The sequence below is a fragment of the Epinephelus moara genome, chromosome 17, assembly GCF_006386435.1.
Source record: "Epinephelus moara isolate mb chromosome 17, YSFRI_EMoa_1.0, whole genome shotgun sequence".
NCBI classification, from domain to species: domain Eukaryota; kingdom Metazoa; phylum Chordata; class Actinopteri; order Perciformes; family Serranidae; genus Epinephelus; species Epinephelus moara.
The window spans coordinates 12,327,882-12,351,176 of NC_065522.1; the positions used below are offsets into that span (position 1 = coordinate 12,327,882).

The window sequence follows — 23,295 nt, forward strand, 5'->3', positions numbered from 1 at the left end:
GGTCTATGCGGAAAATGTTTTTTGGGTCCTAGGGGATTCATTGGCTACAATACCGCGAGTGGCCACTGGGAAGAATCGTAAGTGAGGCTGAGCTGCTTTCCTGGGGGCCTGCTTAGCATATATAATTTGTAGTGGTGACCTCATGAGTCAACTTTCAAAATAAATATTAAGCAACCACCGAAGATAAGTGAGAATATTGTATCATGTTTCTAATGGTATCAAGCCATGCAGATAGCTTTGGATTTGGTCCAAGCAGTGAGTCGCCATTGCGCACACAGAACATACCATCAACCATTTTTATAGGGACTTTTCCTGTACCGATGTTCTGTATCTAGCTGTGTATTTCTTCACAGCTAGATTGAGCCAAATGAAAGAAATATATGTTGTTATTTGGATGAAAAGTGAATTTTGTTCTTGAGAAAATACTGTAGGTTTATTTTGCCATAGACATCAGTGCATCACAACAGTATTTTAAATCATATTTGTAGCAGCTCTACTAGTATCTGGAGGAGAAAACTGGACAGAACACTGCTGAAAAATGAAATCCTTAGGTGACTTTCCAAGCCAAAGTGCAGTGCGGGGGAGGTCAAGCCTGGTGGTCAGGTGTCTTCTGTCCTGCTGCTTCACGTTCAGCTGTTGCTGCAGGTTTGAATTCCCAGCTAATTCATCATGCAGATGTGCTGACCGTCTATTTACTGTGGCAAGAAGAACTGCTATAGTAAGGGAATCAAATTAATTGTTCAGGTTTCATTGTGGAAATAAAATGCCGAATCATCAAGCCTTTGAATAAGCTTGCGTGCAGAGGAGAGGAGGACTCATCTTTTTGTTGCATGTTGACCCAGTAAATTCTCTTTCTGACTTTCCCGTTCTGTTTATTTTTTAATATATCATTGTATGAACCTCTTATTTTTTTTCTAGTATACCGACAGCCCCTCCTCCCTCCCCCTGTTCTCGCAAGTCTTCTCTAATAGCCGTCTAACCTGTGCCATTGGCAGGCTCTTTATCAGACTGGGTTACTGTAATAATATAATGTATTTTATTTGAATTCAAGCCTTACCGCTCTGTTTTGCACTTATGCAGCGATGACTCTGAGAGACTTTGTCTTTCTGTATGTCACTCCTTGTGCCCGTGTGAGTGTCTGTACAGTATGTGATGTAGAACCAGCGGACCTGTGTTGTTCTGTCATGTTCAATCTTTTCCTTTTCTCTGTGTGTTCGTTGCCTTACCCTTGTCTTTTGCTGTGATGTTGTAGAGCTTGGGACTTATGGGAAACTAAAATATTATCACTCAATGACTGAGGAAGGTAAGCCTGAAAGTTTTCACTTGATTCTTTGAGTCAGCTTCTGTCATCCCTCTTGGTTTTTCTCCATTTCAATCATATATCAGCGCTTCCATCCCCATTTTTTTTGTTTGTTTATTCGTTTGCTTGCGACATACATTTTGTACAATTTTGGTTTTTACGTTTGACAACCTTTCTGAGATTTCACTGACATAAGTGCAAATCATGGTAGCCATGCCATTTTTAAAAATTTACTTTTTATTCTCATTTTTATTTTGGCGCTTTTTTTTTTGTATTTCTGCCCAAAGAATATGTACATATTGTGTGTTACTGTGTGTAGTGCTTCTATGGGTTTTTATTCTATTCATTAACAAGATATATGAAAGAAACTGAGAAAATTGCAGTCATGTGTTGGTTGTGTTTGATTCTGTGAGAAAGCCACTGCTTCTTCTTTGGATTCTTAGTCAGAATTGAGAACATTTTAAGACGGGTAAAACCACACACAAATGCACAGCATACCATCCCCTGCGAACACAAAGCACAAGGTTTTCTTTTTTCTTTATCTTCTTTTTTTTTTTCCTTCGGCCCTGTTACCCATCTGCATCGCTGAGAAATACATCATCCATGCCTCAGCGCTCACTTGGAGGTTCCACTTGCACCAGCAGCGGGTGCACACATGTAAGATGTACGTTGCTGAATTTGGCAAACTGGAGTGACTCATCCACCCAGTGGTTGCATAACCGGCAGAGCTGACAGGGAAAATGATGACGATTAGGGAAGGGCTGGACTTGGTTATTCTTAAAGACTCTGCAATAGCTTCATTGTGCAAATTGGAACTGTCATGTTTCTTTTATGTTTGCCCTCAGAGCTTAAAGCATTGTGAAATTTCAAATCATACCCAAAGGCAAAACATAGTAACATATTTTTGCCATTAGTTTGATAATGAATATGCAATAGCAATGTATCATCTCTGTGGAAAGAGGTTTTTACATTTGGAGCAACTAGAATACAATATAAAGCAAAAGATAGTGAATTAGACACAGCTAGCCTTTGCTAAAGCTACAAGTAAATTAACTTGATTTTTCCTAGCTGTTGTCTGTAAATGAAAAATATCCATTGTGATGAACTCTGTTAGTTACTCTTAGTTATTCCACATAACTACCTAAATGAGGCAGTAGCTAGATCCAGGCATGATGGAGAAAAATATTCCAGCTAAACTCCTGCTAAAGCTAACTAGCTTAGCAGATCTCAGCATTTGACTAGTGGTATTCACGCAATCTGAAAATACATATTGAAATACATATCTAAATGCATAAATTATCAGTTTATTCTTTAGCTGATTTTAGTGTAAGTATCAAAGATATACTTGGCCAACTTTCAACCAGGTCTGTGTCATCAAGGTGGGGCACAGATAAATGGTGTTAAGGTGCCACCTGTGCCGCCAGCACCCAGAGCTCCCCGCCCATCCACCAGCTAATATCAGCCAAACGATGCCAGCATTGTAGTATTCAAGCCCAGTCTTGGTGTCAAGTCCAATCTCGAGACCAGTTTTTGGAGGTCTCGGCCTCATCTCGGACTCAACCGCATTTTTACAAGGTATTTTCTTGGTCTCGAACAAAGAGGACCCAGGATTTTATTTCAAGACCTGTCAAGACCATGTGTGGGGATATTGCAAAAAAAAAAAAGAGCTTTGACTAAAAATAGTTAAATTGATTTTAGCTCCTTAGTGTTTGTATGTGTTTGCTTATAAATTCTCACACATGAAAATCACCTCTTCAGTCTTTTGATCATTTCTTGTGGCACACTTCTTTGTACGCACATACAGTACGGCAATGGAAGAGGTGAATGAAGAGAAATTGAGGAGTGCCTATGATTTCCATGTTCCACATTATATCATAAGTGTGTCATGCAGTGTGGAACTCGCACCGGTCTGGGCCTGGTCTTGACTTTGTCTTAACACTTTAAAATCTTGGTCTTGTCTCAGTTTCGATACACCCTAGCCTTTGTCATGACTTGGTCTCAGTTTAGGTGGTCTTGCGTACAACACTGAATGGCACGAAACGTTTCATTGATGATGCAAAATGACACATTAAACATCACGCAACAAGGGCAGGGTGTTCCCGGAGCTGCCGACATGGGGGGCGCCTTAACACTGTTCATTTGCACACACTCCCCACACCTCAGTGACACAGACCTTGCTTCATTGTATATTGTTCATTGTATATTGTATATATTTCAGATTGTCTATTTTACTGTTTTTATTATTTATTTTACTTTATTGTCTACTTTAATATTTTATTTTATGTTAATGTCTACTTTAATATTCTATTTTATTCTAATGTCTACTTTAATATTTTATTTTATTTTATTTTATTTTAATGTCTACTTTAATATTTATTTTACTTATTTCATTGTCTATTTTAGTATTTTATTTATATCTTCATCTTTATCTCTTGTTTCCATTCATGCTGTATTTCTATTTCTACTTTGCACGGAGCATTGGAACAAAAACAATTTCCCCCAGGGGATTAATAAAGTATTCTGAATCTGAATCTGAATCTGAATCTGAATCTGAATAAATCGGTGAAGTGTCCCTTTAATAGTAGACAGACAAAAAGACGTGTCTTTTATTCCTGTAAGCTTCAGACTGTAAATAATCAAAATGAAGTTTATTTTATTTATTAAAAAAGAAAAAATAAATGGTTCAAATGGACAAGGAAGCTGAGATTCGTGGAGTTTTGCATTTACCCAAAAGCAGAGTGCAGTATCTGTATTTAGATACTATGGGTTTTATGGCAATTATTTTGTCATTCAAATAAAAAGCATTGCAATTTTTTATCTGTTATGCAGTTTGCAGGTCAGCCTTACAACTTTGAATCCTCTCCGCTTCCCTGCTTCTATGGTAACTGTTCTCTGCCTGTATAGGTCTCTGAGGAAATATTTTTGGAACTAGTGCTGAAACCCGGGTGTTTTTCTTCAACATTCCTTTCCCATCAAATTATTAATGGCAACAATTTCCTTCAAAAAGCCCAACCCTGCTGCTTGTATAATCAAGCAGAGACAATGATCTACCACCCACATTTGTGCAAACAAACACACACGAATGCAAACTGCCAAACACAACCCACTGACAGTGTCAGCCTAAGGTGAGTGATGTCAAGGCAGTGGAATGTGTGATGCCGTCTCGTGAAAATGTCCAGTACATGTGTGTGTTTGTGCGCATGTGTGTGTGTCTGAACGTGAGAGAGAGAGAGAGGCCGGGAGGGGCTGTGCGTTGCTAACGATGAAAAGGCAGAGTGAGAGAGGGAAGGTGTTTGAAAAAGACAGATGAGTGAGAAAAATGGGAGCGATGGAGAAATGCAGAGTGAGATAGAGGGGACGGGAGGAAGGCCGGCGGTGACTTAGGGTGGTTAATGATTTTGCCAGAAGGTCACAGACAGTGTTGACATGGTTGGGTGGAATACGTATCGACGCGTCACTGTGTCAAGCACTGACAAATCAGCCATGCCCTCTCAAAATGAAAAAAAAATCTTTCCCATTGATTACAGAAGGCTGATTGGGACATGCATGCAAAAACTGACATGCACAGGAAGTCAGTGAGATTAATTACGGATAGGTTTTCCACCAAAAGCATATGATAAATTAGACAAAATTTATTCTGAATTCATCTCATTTGTATTACATGGGAACATTAAAAACTGCACTACAAGAGTTTAGTGCATTTGAGTGATATTTCTCCTGGTGGTGTATTGTTGTCCCTACATGTGTCATTTGGGGATTTCGGGCCATTGGGATTCCATGGAAAGTTATTGTCCCATGGCTCAGTGGCTGGTCTTCGCCAGTCATTACAACATGAGCAGAATTGCCTTGCACAAGCCTTTATTTGTAATGTCAAGAGGGCACACTGCTTATGCAAGACACAAGGTCATGTTTTTCAATTGATGACTGGGTTCAATTAATTCTACTGCGTCACAGCATCATCTTTCCAGTGTTATTCAATCAATAAATGTTATCAGCAAAAAATATCTTTATCACCACCAGTGATTTTTAAGTATTGATTCAATGCTCTCCCCAGCAGATGTCTCTTGCATGCTACAGTGTTTCTCTTTGTCTGGGGCGCTGCACACAGCTACTGTACCTAAAACTACTCCAATACAAGTAAAGCTAAAAAAGAGAAGGCCTATAATAATACAATCTGATGCTTTCTGTTCAAATATTTGAATTCTTTGTCTTAAACCTGCACATTTGTTATGCTGTCCCCAGCGAAACCTTTGGTTGCTTTTCGTTCCCCGCTAGCCTCTGACATCTCTTGTGGGTTTCTGATCTCATATGAGAACTGAAGTGAACAGGAGTGAATCTGACCTCCAGAAGGCAGATATCTTCACAAGAGATTCTCTCCCTGCTGGCTTTGCCTCCACCAAGGACCCAGGACATTGCAGGATCATCAGTATATGATATGCTATGTCATATTGACTCTCAATGCAGTTTTGTGTGAAGCCGCTACCCTGTATGCACTGTGCTTTTGAAATGTGACCCGTCTGGGGTCAAAGGTGACAACGAAGGAGCTCAGACTGGGACGAGGCGGAGAGGCTATGAAGATGCTGCAGAGTGCAGCTCCCTGTTCTGTCTTTTAACCACTGTGGTGATTCTGTTGCAGGGAAATTCCGAGAGAAGGCATCCATCCTTCACAAGATCGCTAAAAAGAAATGCCAAGTGGAGGACAGCGAGAAGGCCAATGGAGTGGCAAGCCGTTCAGGTAAAAAGCTCTGTAATGCTACTTAGATGAGAAGGAAGTAATTTGGATTTGTATAAATTTGAACCAGCAGCAGGTTAGCATAGCATAGCATAAAGACGAGAAATGGGGAAACAGCTCGCCCGGCTCTGTCCAGAACTAACTAGCAGCCACCTTAAAGGTAATCAGTGTGGTTGTACAAATTCCACTTTTTATGCTAAGCTAAGCTAACGAACAGCTAGCTGTGGCTTCATTTCAACTTTACAAATAAGAGAGTGGTGTCAATCTTTTAATCTCGCTCTAAGAAAAAAAGGAAATACGCATATTCCCCAAAATGTTCAACTTTTCCTTCAAAGGCTCACTTTATACGATTTAGGGGAATTTAGTGGCGTCTGGCCTCCCCCAGTTAAAATTCAGTGTTCATTGTCCGGGAGCCAAATTATCTGCAGAGGTCTCTTCTTCTCCGAAACAAACGGACTGGTCATTAAAACCTGTAAAAACACTGAATAAAGCAGCGCTGTTTGGCGTGTCATGACAGGCAGCTTGCTTACCACCTGCTAATATGTGCTCAACTTTTTTCTCTGATAACTGAAGATTCTGACGTTCGGGAGGTTTTGACTGGGAGCTGAATTATCCACAGAGCTCTCTTCCTGTCCAAAACAAACGGACACGGTGATTTAAACCGGTAAAAGCGCTGACTAAAGCAGTTTCATGGTAAAAATCAGGGTTTTCCCAATGCTGTTTGTCAGAGATGGGCTTCTTACTACAGTGGCTGACATGAAAATGGGAATGGCCATATTTAGAGCCAGTATTTGGTTTGTCCGTTCTGGGCTACTGTAGAATAATGGCCATGCAAGATGGCTATCTCCGTAAATGAGGACTCGTTTCCTATATAGATATAAGCCACATTCTGAGGTAATAAAAACACAGTGATTTTTATTTTCAGGTGATTTTACACTAAAGAAAATATATTTATTGTATTTTATTTCATGTCTGCCAATATGTCCTGGACCTTTAATTAGATTACTCACAAAGATCACTTAGCTGTTGCATGAATATGCATTATCTGGTTTAATATTCCTCATATTAGTCATCAGGATCGCCCACTGAAATAGTTAATGAGCATCACATCCGATGTTAAACAAGCATGACATTATCAAGAACTGCCAAATTGATTGCAAGTGTTGTCTTCAAGCAGTATTTAAATCAATCACAGTCACTGCCAAGTGTAATTTATGTGTGTTTTTCTCTTCAAAGAGCATCGGACCAAAGGATAAACAGGGGGCCAGAGGAAGCACTTTCATGGCCACAATGCTGTCAGAGCAGCAGAATCAAAGCGAGGCCTAGATGTTTATCAACAAGGCAAAATTATGCTAACAGCGCCACATTAACATATTACCATCTTAATCAAAATGCATGACTGGTAATCATCGCAGCACAGTTTACTTTCCAGGCCTCACATATCTTAAATTGACGTCTGTAGCGAAATAAGTTTTACTCTCGGCGTAGTTTAGTGTATGACGCATGTGACTACGTTCCGTCTTTATCTGTAACATTACAGCATCACAGCGAGGGAGTGATGTCATGTGCTGGACGACAGCGGTATCAAGTCACATTATCTATCTGAGAATCTTTTCTAATTGTGTCACAACCACACTTGGATTAAAGCAATTTCCACGGCAATTATAGTTTTATCATCTGATTACACGGCTTTCGGCTCTTTGTATTTTAATAAGGGCTGTTAAGCAAGTCTGGCCTCAAATGAAATGGAGTCATATCAGCCAGCAGGAGATGATGAGGGAGACGGGTTGCAGTAACAGCCTTAGACGTGCACATACTTGTTCATACACGGAATGATTCGTAAATAAACTACACTTTTTAATTATCACATTCTCTGTTAAAGTGAGTCTGTGACTCGGATCAGGATTTACCTTGCTGTCATTGTTTTACACCTGTGAGGGGAATTCTGCTCTCTAAAGAAGTGATAGCCAAATGGAGCCACTGAAAATCTTGAGGTAACAAACTAAAGCAAAAGCCTGAAATAACCAAGTTAAGGAATTTTAGACTGATATACTTTGGTTTCTTATTTTACAGTTAACATTTTTTATTATCTATATGCATAAACTAATGCTGATACAGTCAACATTTTGAGTTCCACAATAATCCTGTTTTAATGTGATTTGTATCTTTACATGTGTTCGGAGATTCACTGTCCGTCAGATAGGCTGGTTGTCCTTCTATTTAAAAAGACAAATGTACAGCTAATTTGAAGGAGATCATCGATTATAAGGAACAAAACATTTACAAGGAACAAGCCTTCTCAAGTTTAGTGGAGACGAATGGGCACCCATAGAACCCATTTTTATTCAGATATCTCGAGGTGAGAGTTCAAGGGACCCCTTTGAAAATGGCCATGGTAATTGTTCCCTCACCAAACGTTAGCCTAAATTTGGAGTGTGGAGTTTGGAGTGTGGAGTTTGGAATGTGGAGTTTGGAGTGTTGCACCTACTTCCCGACAAGCTATGCCAACATAGTTGGTACCAATGGATTTAGGGTTATCTAGGTAAACAAGGTACCACTACCTTCACTGCTGGCTTACAGAATGAGCACCCCACAGTCTCTTAAAGACGGTAAAGCCCTGTTTCCGCCAAACACTTTCTGTATGGTACCTGTGGAACCAAAAGTCACCTTCAGACATGGTACCTAGACCCTAGGGTTTCCACTGCAAAGAGGACTCTTTAATGTGGGCGGGATTGTTGTCACTCACTGCTCCTTCCAGCACTCACTGCATTTTCTCCGTTATCAGTCTGCGCCGTGTTTATCGTCCACAGAACAAGGCTGCATGCTGACATTTTCAAAACAAAATAAAACAGGCTGCAATGAGAGTCTCCATGGGATATTTAAAAAATAGGAAGTTTGTGCATTTACCTCCTCTAAGGCAAGCTCAGGGGTTTAGTGTTGCTGGAGCCCACAGGCAATGCTTTTTTTTTTTTTTCTCCAATTGAGGATTAGAATATGTGCAGTTCACATAATCTGGTCGAAATTAATACATATAAACGCTTCACTCATTACTAAAAGTGTATGTCATATAAAAACTAAAGTAATGGTCAAAGTTGTTAAAGTGAAAGTGAATTTATTTTTTCTGTGACTCCAGCTGCTGCAAGAGGCAGCAAAACGTCATTTCATTTTATAGTTACAGTTTACTAATAAAACTCTCCATGGTATGACCAGTGGTTATAAAAGCTTCAAAACCAGCCATAACTCAGCCTTTAGCAAGAATGAGTGTCCGCTATTGACCAGTCAACAGACTGTACCAGATACGGTATGGAGAAGTTCCATTGGTACAATCCACAACTTTTCACAGTGGAAACAGAAAAAAGCGTACCAAACTGAACTGAACCGTACCGTACTGCTCAGTGGAAACAGGGCTTTAGATAAACCTCCAATTATTTTTGCCAGGAGGCAGCAGTTCTAATAGCCCCCCCTTGGGGGCGCCAGATGTAAATTCACAACTACCAGCAACATCCAGTGGTCAGCTCCTCCCACAAATTGACTCTTTTGTCTCTGTTGTGAGGAGTGTTTTTTCTCTAGGTGGTGGCCGCATACATTCTGTCCTCACTGAAAACAATTGAAAAAAGATAGACTCAAAATGTATACTATGCATGATTCTTGGGTACTGTTCGTAAACACACTTGCCTGCGAAAGTGAAAGTAAAAGCAGACTGCAGACTCACTCTCATTTGGTCTTTCGCCTCATTATATTTGCATTATTTTAGCACTTTGTCTCTCGGATGCCTCTTGATTATAGTTGGGCACCTGGCCGCTACTTTGAAGTAAAGCCCCGACCTCACCTGAGTGCTGTGGGAGTACACGACCGAGAGAAAATACAGGCAGAGGGCAGAGTCTGCAGATAAATACACTGCTACACACTTATAGTGGGTCATAGGTGACACTCTCATGTCCATTTGAGGCGATGCTGGCTTTATTTCCTTTAAACACTTCTCACTTTAATTATCCTTTAAACTTCCCACAGATAAGAACCTTCCAAACAGCTCCAGCGTGGAAGTGGAAGTGACACCACCCATGAACGGAACAGCAGGTCAAGAGGGGGAGACGGTAAGAAATCACAGTGCATACAGACAAGACAAAACAAAAATATCCCATATCCAATTAACACGTCGTGTTATGAGAAAGCAGGAAAACCTGAGACAGATATTAATGTTTGAGAACCATTTGTGGATATGTTATGCCTCTCGTCTGTGTCTGTGATCCACCTTGAATGTGATTGATGCAAAGGTTGCATTGACTATGGCACAGGTCACTACTGCTGATAATTTCCCAGCATGCACTCGCGCGAGTTCCTCCATCTTCAGCCAGACCTGCCAAAGACCCGCCTCCTCCCACTGAGTTCTGTAATCACACTCCTCACTCACCTGCTGCTGCCCGCCGCTGGGTGCTCGAAGTGAACACACTCGCACACATGCCTCAACACGCACACACACACAGTCTTTGACATACAGCCAGGCCTCAGAATGGCACCTGCAGAAGTTGTGCTGGCATGAGCGATGATGGTGGGATGCAGCGACCCGCCAGGCCAGCAGACGGTCCTGGGGCAAGAGGGCAGCAATTCAAAGTCACACGCTGAGAGGGAAGCAGACAGAGAAAACGGGCGTGTCGGTCATCCTGCTGGATTCTCACTCGTTTCATTGACCAAGAGTAACCCCAGGACAGACTGAATCCTGCAGCCATGACGCAAAAAAGTATTTTTAACTTTGTTTTTGGCCTGATTCCACTCCTTATGACAATCGTCAGCAATGCTCAGATTTGTTGACGGTTCTAAAGATTATCTTGCCAGATTTCTAGGTGTGAGGTTAAGGGTATTTTTTACATTCACTGACCTGCTTGGAAGTCCCAGAGGATCGCTGGAGGTCCTTCATGTCTCAGAGAGTTTTAATAGAGCAGCAACCTCTGAGGCTGAAAAATTAAGCCAATGCGAAAGTGCCAAAAACTGTAAATCATCAAATGGCCACTTGAGGCTGGAGAGTCAATCCCAATTGAGCCCCATGTTAAAATGCCCAACTTATAAGCGGCCTGGTACTAAAAACACTTTTGGTCTCTATAGCTAATTTCAACATTCATGACAACTGTACGATTGACAGGCTGTCTTCGAGGCCACCACAGTCTATGCATCAGATCCCCTTGCTCATCCACAGCTCTATCCACTCGTCCAAACATGGTCTCTTTGGCTCCAAACAACCAAGATGGTGACGACCGAAACGCTCACAGTGGGAGTCCACAAATTAGTTGGTGACGTCACAGTAGCTACGTCCATTATTTTATATAGTGTATGGTTTTAATGTGATATGAAACGGGATTCAACTCAGAATTTTCTTACCTCTATCTCACGTTGGAATATGTACAGGCCATGTTCACGCTTGTCCTCATGATCTAATCCATATTTTTAAACTTTTTTGTTGGTGATTTTTTGTTAAAAGTAGCCAAAAACTGACAGCTTGGTGTTCCTGCCTCTCGTCCACCATGTTTGTTTGCTTAAGTTTAAGAGAGTTCATGTTTGAAAACAGATTTGAAAAATCTTTTAGTGTGGGCTCGTCTTCAGTCCCAGAGTTCTGTTGGAGAAATGTTATTCTTATCGATCACTGATGGCAAAAAATGCAGTGTGAGCAGCTACTTAAAGCTGAGCAACTTGTGTAACTTTATTCCTATATCACACCACACTGTGTTTCCCTTTAAAAATGCCCAGGACTGGCTGTTCTGTTTTTTTTTTTGCCATTATTTCATGACATAGGTGAATTTTGGAAGACAAGAGTCGGCTCTTTCCTCCAGTATGTGCATGCTTGGTTTCCTGTGAATCCCTTGTGCATGCCATTTGAATCTAGTGCAGCAGCGGTGAACTCTCCACTGACAGTGCATACTGCTATATAAAGATGTGAACTAGTGGGTGTAAATACATTTAATGGCCATCCATAAATAGCTTAAAAAAGTGAGCTTGAGATGGTGAAAATCTCAGGATTTTAACTTTAAATTAGCCATTGTTTTTTAGTTAATTAGTTGGGTTCAATTGTATATAACTTTGCTTCTTCTTTTTTTCTTATAAATCTATTTCCTCAGTATGGCCATCAACATTCTTTTTCACTTATTATTTCAAATATCAGCTCTACACATTTACACATGCATTTTTTTTTATCAAGGCCTAAAACTAATTTTCTGAATAATTAACTGTTATATGGGTGAATCTAATGCAGGTTAAGCGACCACCCCTATTATTATTTTTTATTTATTTTTATTTTTTTGAGCAGTAGTGACCAGTAGTTTTGCATTCAAAAGTCTCCACAAAACTATAGGGATTTTTTAATCTTTCAGAGTCCCAGTCCCCAGTCTTTGAAAACACTGATCTAGTATCCAGAGTATTCAGAGTAAAAAGTAAGATCTTCCTGCGCCTAAAAAAAAGATGTAGCACTTTGTACAGCATTCCTCTGAGGTAAGATACAGTAGTCTATAAATACAGCAGGCTGGAGTGGAGGCATATAGGAGGCTCTCAGAATAGACTGCACAAGAAACTGCTTAAGATGAGCCCTGACTTGCAACATGACCATGTGTGTATTGATCTATTCCACTGCACCAAGTTGTTCTCAGATTGATCTCTCACTCTTAGGTTAATAATAGTCTTTACAGATAAAACTGCCATCACTCCTTCAAAGATGAAAATATTTGCGCCTATAAAAATAAAGCCTATGTAAGAAAAATTTTTAGACTCACCTCGAAACTTAGAAACACCTTTTCCAGGTGGTGATTCACTGAATTTGGGAGATCTGGTTATCCGCTTATTGGCGTGCCTGAATCCCACATGCTGCTATTTTTAGAGGTGTGTCCCACAGTGCACCTGTCTTTGTCAGCCAGGAAGTAGCTGGAAACAGCTCACACCTTCATAAGCCGCCAGAGGCACCGTCATACTAATTGTTCAATTCCTCCTGGATGCCTTGGCAACCAAGATTGGGGAATAGGGGGATAGTCAAGGTCACATTACAAATCTGCAGCAGACTTCTAGGACAATTTCCTGACTCCCTTTCCTGCTGTTGAATCCTTTTCAGAGCTGTGCTGACGAAATTGATCATACACTGCAATACACCCCCAAACAGCAGAAATTAAAGAATTTATTTTTCATAAATTCAATATTTCAGAATAAACATTCACCCAGTTCTAATTTTTTAATGCTCTTTTCTTGTTAAGTTGAACAGTGAGCACATTCAGGGTTTGGCTCGCAGCAAATTGTGCTTCCGTTAAAAATATATTCAGGATTTTCTACTTTCAGCACACGTTAAATATTTATGAGAGTGTAAAGCTTCTGTAGCCACTTCTTTAAATAACATACTGGAGACCTAAAGTAAATTATAACCAACAGGAAGTTGTGACTCATCTCGACCTCTATCACAACTAAAACCATTTGGGGGAAACACTGTGCATCATGTTTGTTTCGGGGAGGAAGTAACATCAGATTTGAATATCTTTCCTTCTCGCTAAATAATGGCAGAGTATTATATCCAGATGGAGCCTCTATGTCTAAAAAAAATCCAAATAGCAGATGCTGATATTCACCCCACCGCAGCTGTTACAGCGGCACATCAATAAAGATTTAGGTTCCGAAAAGATGAATAGCTTGTGTTAAAATTGTGACACGTTTAATAGTCTAACTATTGAAAGAAATGAGTGCAGCCCTTTTTTGTCACATTGCACCTGTGCTGTGTGATTACCATGAACATATTCAGAGAGAGGATCGGACAAGTGTAAGAAAAGAAAGGTAATTTGACGTAAGTGGCTGCATTCTGCCCCCCCTATTAAAAGTTGGATCAACAAAGTGATGCAAATGCATCAGGGCGCAGCCTCTTTTGCAGCCATGCTTATGTGCTTACACTTTTTGTGACCATTTCAACTCTTGTAACTTTATTGCCTCACACCAGGTGCCAGCGCACACGCTTCCCTCGGGGAAGGAAAAAAAGAAATAGCAAATGTCACGCCTCCCCTCGCAGCTCTGTGGTGCCTGGTAAAAGTCAGTGCCTTTAAGCTCAGAGTTGGCAGTGTTGCCAACTGAGGCACCACAGGGCAGGAAAGGCCCCCAAGGGGCTGGCATTTGGGAACCAACTCAGAGAAGGGAGCACCATCTCTATGGGGTACTTTAGCAGAGAAAGCAAGTAAAGCATAAATAGACAAATGACAGACGCACAGTGTGCAGTGTCAGCCAGAAACAGTCACCTGCATGCAGTCAACATATCCAAGAAAGAGCTGCTGGGCAAACTGCAGTACAATGCAACACTTATGAAGAAGCTGTCGTTGCTATTATTATCCTGCGTACACACACACACACACACACACACACACAGTAACACAGATGAAAACCTCTCATATCTTTACATCTGTAAAAAGCAGTGGATTTGGTTCATAATTGATCTTTCTGAAGCCTCAGGTTTTTGGTTTAAGGCCTTTCAACAGACAACAATGCAGCCATCTGGATATGGAGAGGAGGAGAAATCAGAATGCTGAGCATAAGTGATGCAAGAGCTGCCTTTTGTTTGGCAGCTCTGATTACCAAGGTTACCAGGCAATACTCAACAGCAGTAGCTGTCACAGCAGGATAAGCTCCATATGATTCATGATTCGTGCAGGAGCCATCTTAAAAGATTCTTGCTCTGCTCTGCAGGCATGTTCAGCTGATGTGATTGAAGCTGTTAAATGATTTTCTTGAGGAAATTATTATTTACTGAGCAACATCTGTTATCAACATCTGCCCTGCTGTATGCCTCTGTGCCTGGTCTATGTTTTCTGCACCTCTGTGTTGCCTTTTTTTTTTTTTTCTTACACCTTGGCTAACGTCACTCTCAAAAGGGCAAGAGACAAATTCTAGGCCATCAGTGTGTTCTGCTCAGATCTGCATGTGTGGACCTGTTCTCCGCAGGTCCCCACGGCTCCTCAGCATCTTGTATAATTGGATACAAAGGGACCCAAGACATGTTTCCACTCTCAGAAGGCTTTGTTGTTGAACCATTAAAGTTTACAAGTACTAGAATTTTTAATTGAGGAGTGTGCTTTTGCAGCGGTAAGCACAAACGCCATAAATGAAAAGATGATCTAGTTGTCTTTGTTGCTAGCGCCTCTGCATGTGTCATCTTCGGACAGTGACAGCTCATTTGACACTGATCAGCAGCGAGGTGACAGTCTTTGGCTCACTTGGCATTCCAGTGGCAGGTCCAATCAGACCCCGGGGGTCTGCCAGTGCAGCCAGCATCAGCAGTCAGCAGTGATGAGCCCCTGATGACTGGAGAGGCACGGGCCCTTCAGGCTCGATGCAATCTCCCAAATCACAGTCATCAGACTCCTCTGTCTTAAGGTCACCGCAGAGCAAAGGCACATGCACTTCCAGGTCCTGCCATCAATTTGTGCAGACCTCTGTGCTGTCTTTTCTCCCCTGAAGTGTTGCAAGAGTGCTGCCTACGTCTCTGGATAGTTGCTATGGAGAGGTGTGTCCCAATGAGACAAGTTATTAAGCTAAAGTAGACACTTGGGTTGTAATCCATACAAAAGTTGAAATCTTATAAAAAACACTTGACGGGAGAAAGTACACACCTGTACACGAACTTTGATCCATGGGTTTGAACATTTTGAAGACAGGATTGGTGACGCAGATGGTAAGGTGGTGCATTGAAGCCAGGCTGCTGAAGTTAAATGTGAGAGAAATCATTATGCATATGATGAAGTCTCCCACACATTTCTTACAGAGCCACTTTATCATTAACGTTGAATCTAGCAGTGTTGGTTGTGCTACTGAGCCGTAACTCTTCCATAAGCACCTTTAAATGCAAAGACTATAAGCCGACTCAAATCTCAAGTCAAACTCTGCTCAATATTTCATCAGCGCTGTCGCACCATCACATTCCTCTCCCAGAGTGCAGAGGAGAGGGTCAGACTGTATGCTGCTGACACTCTTGGTCAGCTGTGGAGCACATTTTTGCACAATTTTATTAAGCATGAATAAACAAGATCGGGTTTTGTACCTTGTCTTGGGATCATCTGTAGACTGACTTGGCAGAGATGGCTGCCAGCTTTTTTTTTAACATGAATTAGCGCATTACTGCCACTAGATGGCACATGAAAGTGTCCACAAACGAGAAAAATAGGTCTTTATATACAAGGCATAAGGTGCATAACACCTAAAATGTAATGTTAGCATAGGAGGACGCAGGGTGACAGGACGTTTAATACATAAAAAAAATAGTGTTCATCTTTTAAACTTCCGATTTCAAATAATAGCCCAGCGTTGGGGAAAGGCCTACCACTGATTGTTGCAGTCATTTTGGCAAGGTGTGACACAATCAGTCTAACTGCTGTAAACATATAAATACTGCAATGACACTGGCACACTGGCACTATTTGGTCCACTTTAAACGAACCCCGGTCCGCTTCCACGGATAGTTCAGTTCATTCGGAGTGGTGTGAACGCTCATTCGAACTCTGGTGCGGACCGAATGAGTGAACCCTGGCCCGCTTGAACACTGGCGGTGTCCCTGGTGCGGTTCGCTTATAGTGGGAAATGCAAACGGTCTATCCAGCGAACCAAAGAGAGGAAGTGAACCAAAGAGAGGAAGTGACGTAGAGTGCATTGCATTTTGGTATTTGGTGTTTTTGTGCTGACCAAGCCGGCTGAAGGGGATGGATTTGCGTTTTCGGTCCTGGCCAATCGGTGAGCCGGGTTTTCTTCTTTCTGATGCTTTATTTTTCTTCCTGGTCAGTGGTCGTTTCGGGCAATTCCGCCCCCAAACGAGCAGCTGTTGAAACTGTAACTGCGTGACGTTGTCTAGGCTGTTTAGTCTGGTTTAAAAAGTGCAGTGTGAAAGTTACGGAAATTCTTCGAACCAAGACCCCCCGAACTATCCTGGTGTGAATGTGCCCTCTGTTGTTACCATGATTCACCGTTAAGAACCAGTGATCATTAGGCTTATTTTTATGCATCAACATTACCATTCATTCATGGTTGAACGTAGGTGTGTTGAGGGCAATCCACATGCCAATGATTCCAAGTTTTGGGGGGGATTTATATGAGAAGAAATTGCACACATACACTTTTAGTATCCTATGCACTGTTTTATAAATGAGACCCCTGCTGATTACACTCATGTTATGCGGACACCCAAATATGACATGGCTTACTGTTTTAAGTGTTACTACCTATTCTGATTAATGTTTTGTAACCTTTACCTCCTTTTCCCTGTTACTGTTCATTGGTGTCTCTTCACAGGCGGAGGATGAGGAGGAGGAGGACCAGCCTCTGAGCCTGTCCTGGCCCGAGTCCAACCGCAAGCGCTTCACCTACCTCTTAATCATGCCTATTGTCCTTCCCCTGTGGCTGACGCTGCCTGACGTCAGAAAGACGGTGTGTGAGACAGAGTTCTCATTCTCAAGGCGTTTTAGATGGATAAGTGTCTGTATTTGTGTGTTTGCTGCTAAATCCACAATTCGCTCTCTGTTCTTTCTCTTTCAGGCGTCAAAAAAGTTCTTCCCCATCACCTTCCTGGGTGCCATCGCCTGGATTGCGGGCTTCTCCTACCTAATGGTGTGGTGGGCTCACCAGGTACGCAGAGACTCCCGAGGACATGACATTGTAAAAATAATTGTGTGCTGCAGAATGTGATCATGACAGCAGTCCCAGAGCATTGTAAAATCCTAACATAAGCATAATCCTTGTCAAAAAGACAAAGGGAAGACGCAGTCGTCTTTTTTCTCTATTTCCCATCTTTGACATTTAAGATAAAACCATATTCTACAATCCACCCACTCATAAATAATTACAGCTGTCTTATTCAAAACAAAGAGACTGTCAGAGCCGGAGTTTTGTCACCTCTATCAGCTCCCAAGCATCACGACGAAATTAAAAATAGCTAGAACAAAAGATTAGGTTTTATTTACCCCAAAGCTTAGTTTCCTTTTTTTTCTTTTTTGCAGGTTGGAGAGACCATTGGGATTACAGAGGAGATTATGGGCCTGACTATATTAGCAGCTGGAACCTCCATCCCTGACCTCATCACCAGTGTTATTGTGGCACGCAAGGGGCTGGGGGATATGGCTGTATCCAGCTCCGTAGGCTCCAACATCTTCGACATTACTGTTGGGTACGCTATCCAAGCACAATTTGAGTCTGTGCTGTTTTTAAAGCCATACATATGAATATAAGGCAAACACACTGGAGTACACCTCCACAGCTTGCTATATACGTAATGGACGAAAGCGGTTACCAGTAGACCCCCAAAGATACCCATGATGCAGTTTTTGCATTGATGTTTCCCAGTTTCTATTTTGCTTTAATTATATTTCCCATAGTATGTAATTGTGATATAACGACAGCGTAGATATGGTGGGTACGTGCCGATAAAATCCCACTTACATCACCACAGAAAGGTAAGAGATGAAGCTGCAGGTATTTAATATTGTTTAATCTGAGCTACACATATATCGTTGTCACACTCACAACCTCACTGTGCCTCACTGAGTGTCATTCTATCTATGTGAACATTATGTTATGCTCTGCTGAGTGTGAGCAACTTGATATCAGCCGGAAAACAAGTCTTGACCAGAGAAAACTGTCTCAAAAACATCTAGCCTTACAAGCCTGCTTATTATTCTCAGCATCCTTGTTAGCCAGGAAATGATTTTTAACTTGGATTGACCCCTTACATTTTGCGAAAATTACAAAAAACAAGTCATTGTTGAGTCTAATTACATAAAGCATAACTGCTTAATGACTGTAACGCGTGTTTGTGTATTCGCAGACTGCCGTTCCCCTGGCTCTTGTGGTCCCTTTTCAGGAACCTGCAACCAGTGCAAGTCAGCTCCAATGGTCTCTTCTGTGCCATTGTGCTCCTCTTCATCATGCTCCTCTTCGTCATCATCTCCATCGCCGCCTGCAAGTGGCGCATGAGCAAGCTGCTGGGCTTCATCATGTTCATGCTGTATTTCGTCTTCCTGGTGGTCAGCGTCATGCTGGAGGACAAGGTCATAACCTGCCCGGTGTCCGTCTGAGGACCTTCGAGGACCCACTTCCAAATCCCTCATCACCACCACAACCACCACCACCAACACGACCATCCTTCTTGTCTGCCATCGCTCTCACCTGACCCTTGTGATCCTTTACCCTAGGAATAAAAGAAGAAGAAGGACGACTGGACAAGAAAATATAAAAAATATGAAAAAATATGGGCTCTACATATTTTTAGTTAATAGGTGGTGGCAGGGAGGGGTGAAACCAACAAGGGCACAAGACTTTGGCTTGGCTGGTTTAGCATAGGCCTAACCTGAGTGGATTTTTATTTATTATTATAATTATTATTATTTAATTGGCAGGTGGGGGGGGAGTTTATAGGTGTATCAGCCAAATATAGAAGCATTATACATGCCATTAGTGTCACTAGACAAGCTGGAATCAAGACCACGCCTGGTAGGTTGAGGAGAATGACCTCCTGTGAACTTTGGGGAAGAAAACAAGAGATGCACTGTATAAAACTCTTGATAATAAATGCAGTGGCTGAGCTGAAATTATGAGAATATTTGAACACAAAAGACGCTGTAGCCAAGAGTGAATAGGAGTTTGTGGATGAGGAAATGGCAGACTGTGTGGGTGAAATGTGTTTCCCGTCTGAAGGTATCGAGCGAAAAGACTCTGAGCAACCTGAGCAACAAGGGATGAAACACTCTTGCCGGGCAGACGAACTTCTTCTTTGTTATTTCTTATTTGCAAATTCATCACGCGCTCAGTCTGAATGACGAGTTTAAGCTTCCCCTCTCCCCTGCCGGATGTCATTTTTCACCACTGAATGTTTCTTCAGAGGATTTTTTTTTTTTTTTTAAATGTTTGGATTCATTTTCATGAAATACATAGATGTAGCCTTAGATGTACTGTAGCATTATTAGTTCATGTAGAGCCATCTCGACAATCTGCTCCTCTTTTACCAATGAACACACGTTCTGATTGTACAGAACTTTTCATGCTTCACACGCACCGACTGACAAAGGCAAGAGAAAAATAAAAAGCCTAACTGAAGTTTAGCCTCTCAAAATATACGCTAGCCTTCGATATCTTTCACTGGTTGGGGAAAAAAAGGCATGAGTACTTTAGGCTCATTAAAGTTCCGTAATGAAGTCAATGTCAAAATAATGCATTTGAAAAAATAACTTAACAGTGTTTAAGCGTCATGGTTGATTTAGATTAGTCAATGTGTAGTGCTTTGTTCACAGTAGAACTGGGCTCAACTCACCGGCTAGTCAAGCTCCTGGGGTCGTAGTTTCAAAGAGTCAACTGCATGTAAAAAATAGACACTTGGAGGTGAATAATACCAATCGACATTTAAGAAGTTGTATACCAAAATGTACACTTTTTCAAACATGTTTCATAACTTCTTAATGCAAACCAGTGCTCAGTCTCTATGTAGAAAGTGTCAACATGTATGGTCAATGATATCTATCAAACTTGTGCAATTTCTTTTCTAATCAAAGGTGCTTTTGTGTGCATGTGTGCAATCTGCATTTGAAGTCATCACACAATGACCATTCCTTATATTTATCTATGACTAGAGGTTATACTACCAGTATTTTGCAACTAATTGCAAAAAAGAAAAAAAAAAAAAAAAAAAAAAAATTATACACCAAACTGTGTTTTATACTGGAGATAGAAATCATAATCACGACTTCTCCTTAAGCTACATAGAATGTGGAAATCACAAATTTAACAGCAATATACCGTGTGTGTCGTCGTCGAGAATCGCATCCCTCTCCATACGTCTGTCCCTCGCTGTCCTTCCTGTCCGACATGCCCCCCCCCGCACCCCCGCACCCCACAAGAAAAGAAGTGGGTGACCATTTCTCCGTAACCCCTTCCTGTTAGAGCTGGCCAGAAACACCCGCTTTACCTCAACACAGCCTCTGTACAGCAGCGTAGTAACTGTAAAATAATAGTAAATAGATTCTCTGAATGTGTGAGGAAAAATGCATGCGAGGATTATGGGCTGGTTACCCACTGACTGTACAGCTGAGCTTAGACCAACTATATATGTTCACTTTTATGCATCCATTCAGAAAAACAAACACCAAGAATTTATAGGTTTTACTTTGTAAATATACACTCCTTTTTTGCAAGAACCAAATGGTTCACACATGTATTTTATTTATTTTCTTTTTTTGTAAAAGTGGATGGGAATAATGATGATACGCTGAAGGCCCCTTAGTATCATAGTATTATTGAGCAAAAAGAAAACTCAAGAGCATTTATTTTTAGACGACTCAACATCTCGTTAGCATACTTTACTCTGTAAACGGGCCCGTTCAGGTTCTGGTAAGAAAATGAGGGTTTTAAACACCACATTGTTTCTTTGACTTCAACAAGAGAAGGAGTTATTGATGCTGCCACTATGTTTTCTGACGTTTGGCAAAGATTGCTAATGCACAGGTCAAAGAAAACGACGATCCCCGCATCAACCAAACTCATATGTTAAACTGTAACTGTGCGGTGTGCTCGCATGTAGTACATCTCCTTGAACATTTCCACAACCCAGAGATTCAAAGAGTCAATTTAAAACCTCTGTGATGACTCATGTACTTTGTGAAATGCTCCTGCACACATTTGCCATTAAGCTCTTCCCTCAGAGCGCCCACACACTCTCATTAACATGATCACACCTCACCTCTGGCTTCTACTCGCACCTCTCTGGGAAATGCACCTTTTTTTTTTTTGCTTTCTTGCTGAGAGTTAGATGACAGTATGGTTGCCACACATTCATGTCAGTGCAGTAAAAAGGAAGCTAGAGCTAGCGTCTGGTTAGCTTATCATAGTAGGCTACAAAACTGGAAACTAACGTTAGCTAGCCTGGCTCTATGTGACGGAAACAAAATCCCCTCTAAAGCTCACTAATAAACAGGTTTTATCTAGTTTCTTTAATCCATTCAAAACAAGAAATGACATGGTTTACATGGGGTTATGTGCAAGCCAAGGAGGCCAAGCTACTTGTTTCCCCTGTTTCCAGTGTGTGCAATTTATGCTAAGCAAGCTAGCAGGTGGGTAACGAATACAGGACATGCAAAGGCATAGTAAGAGAGGAAAAAGATGAGGCCTTTGGGAATATTGAGATTTTCCTTGGACCAAAAAAACCTCTATATGACTAAAATGACAATATATTAACAACCATCCACCAAGAAATTAACTTACGTGGCCTCCACCATTTTGAATCGTTAGCATGTACGTCACAGCTCATGGACTCTGAGCTTGCAGAAAATATACTCTCCCAAAGATTGTGAATACCACAAGAGGGGAGCGATGGACTTCTCTTGTGAACACGGCAAAACTCTTGGCAAGAAAATTACTACGACTATTTCCCAAAATGTCTAACTATTGCTTTAGCAGGTCGAGGTATAATTTTCTACCACAGTGGTCACGTGTTCATACAGAACCTCTGCACTTTCATTCTGAAAAACCTTCCTGTCAAGACCTTTTTTTTGTTCCTATGGTGTTTTTATGTGAGAGTGTGGATGGTGAGAAATAAAAAAAATAAAAAATGAACGGAAAAAATCAAAAGGCAAAGCGGTTTAACATGTGAGCTTGGCATCAACAATTGTGGTTTACCAGGGTAAGCAACCGTAAAAGTTGACTACTAATGAACATTATTGCACTGTAAATGTTTATTTTCTTGGTGTTGATGTAAGATTTATTTAAGGTGTACATATATACAGATACAAATTAACCATATAATCTATATGTGTAAAAGAAATATGTCTCTTTATGTAAAAACACAAAGTATATAATAAAACAAATAAAGATGATAATTCAAATATGCAACAATGTGTTTGCTGGTTTTACATTACTGTCTGATGTATTTAATATTTGGTAGAGCTTTATTTGAACCCAGCTATTTAGCGTTGATAAGTAAAAAGTGGTCTATAACACAATGGTGGAGTTCTTAGCACATTTTACAGCATGGTCAAGACAACCTGCTGAAGTTCAAACCGAGCATCAGGATGAGGAAGAAAGGTGATTTAAGTGACTGTGAACGTCGCATGGCTGTTGGTGCTAGACGGTCTAGTCTGAGTATTTCAGAAACTGCTGATCTACTGGGATTTTTACTCACAACCATCTCTACGGTTTACAGAGGATGGTCTGAAGAAGAGAAAATATCCAGTGAGCGGCAGTTCTCTGGGTGAAAATATCTTGCTGATGCCAGAGGTCAGAGGAGAATGGC

At 41.2% G+C, this 23,295-nt stretch overlaps 1 protein-coding gene across 8 annotated transcripts in view; it reads left to right on the forward strand.

Moving 5' to 3' along the window:
- LOC126403921 (sodium/potassium/calcium exchanger 2-like) overlaps nt 1–22,871 on the forward strand; it is a 58,948-nt gene extending 36,077 nt beyond the window's left edge. For 4 of the 8 annotated variants that reach the window (XM_050066755.1, XM_050066756.1, XM_050066753.1 and 1 more), the window contains 7 exons: nt 1,253–1,303; nt 5,937–6,035; nt 10,044–10,126; nt 17,316–17,450; nt 17,559–17,648; nt 18,020–18,186; nt 18,844–22,871. In XM_050066755.1, the coding sequence (XP_049922712.1) occupies nt 1,253–1,303; nt 5,937–6,035; nt 10,044–10,126; nt 17,316–17,450; nt 17,559–17,648; nt 18,020–18,186; nt 18,844–19,093 (875 nt within the window). In that variant the 3' untranslated portion in view covers nt 19,094–22,871. The remainder of the gene's footprint in view (nt 1–1,252; nt 1,304–5,936; nt 6,036–10,043; nt 10,127–17,315; nt 17,451–17,558; nt 17,649–18,019; nt 18,187–18,843) is intronic. The other 4 variants (XM_050066760.1, XM_050066761.1, XM_050066757.1 and 1 more) reach the window with 1 other exon arrangement.
- Nucleotides 22,872–23,295: the final 424 nt, after the last annotated feature.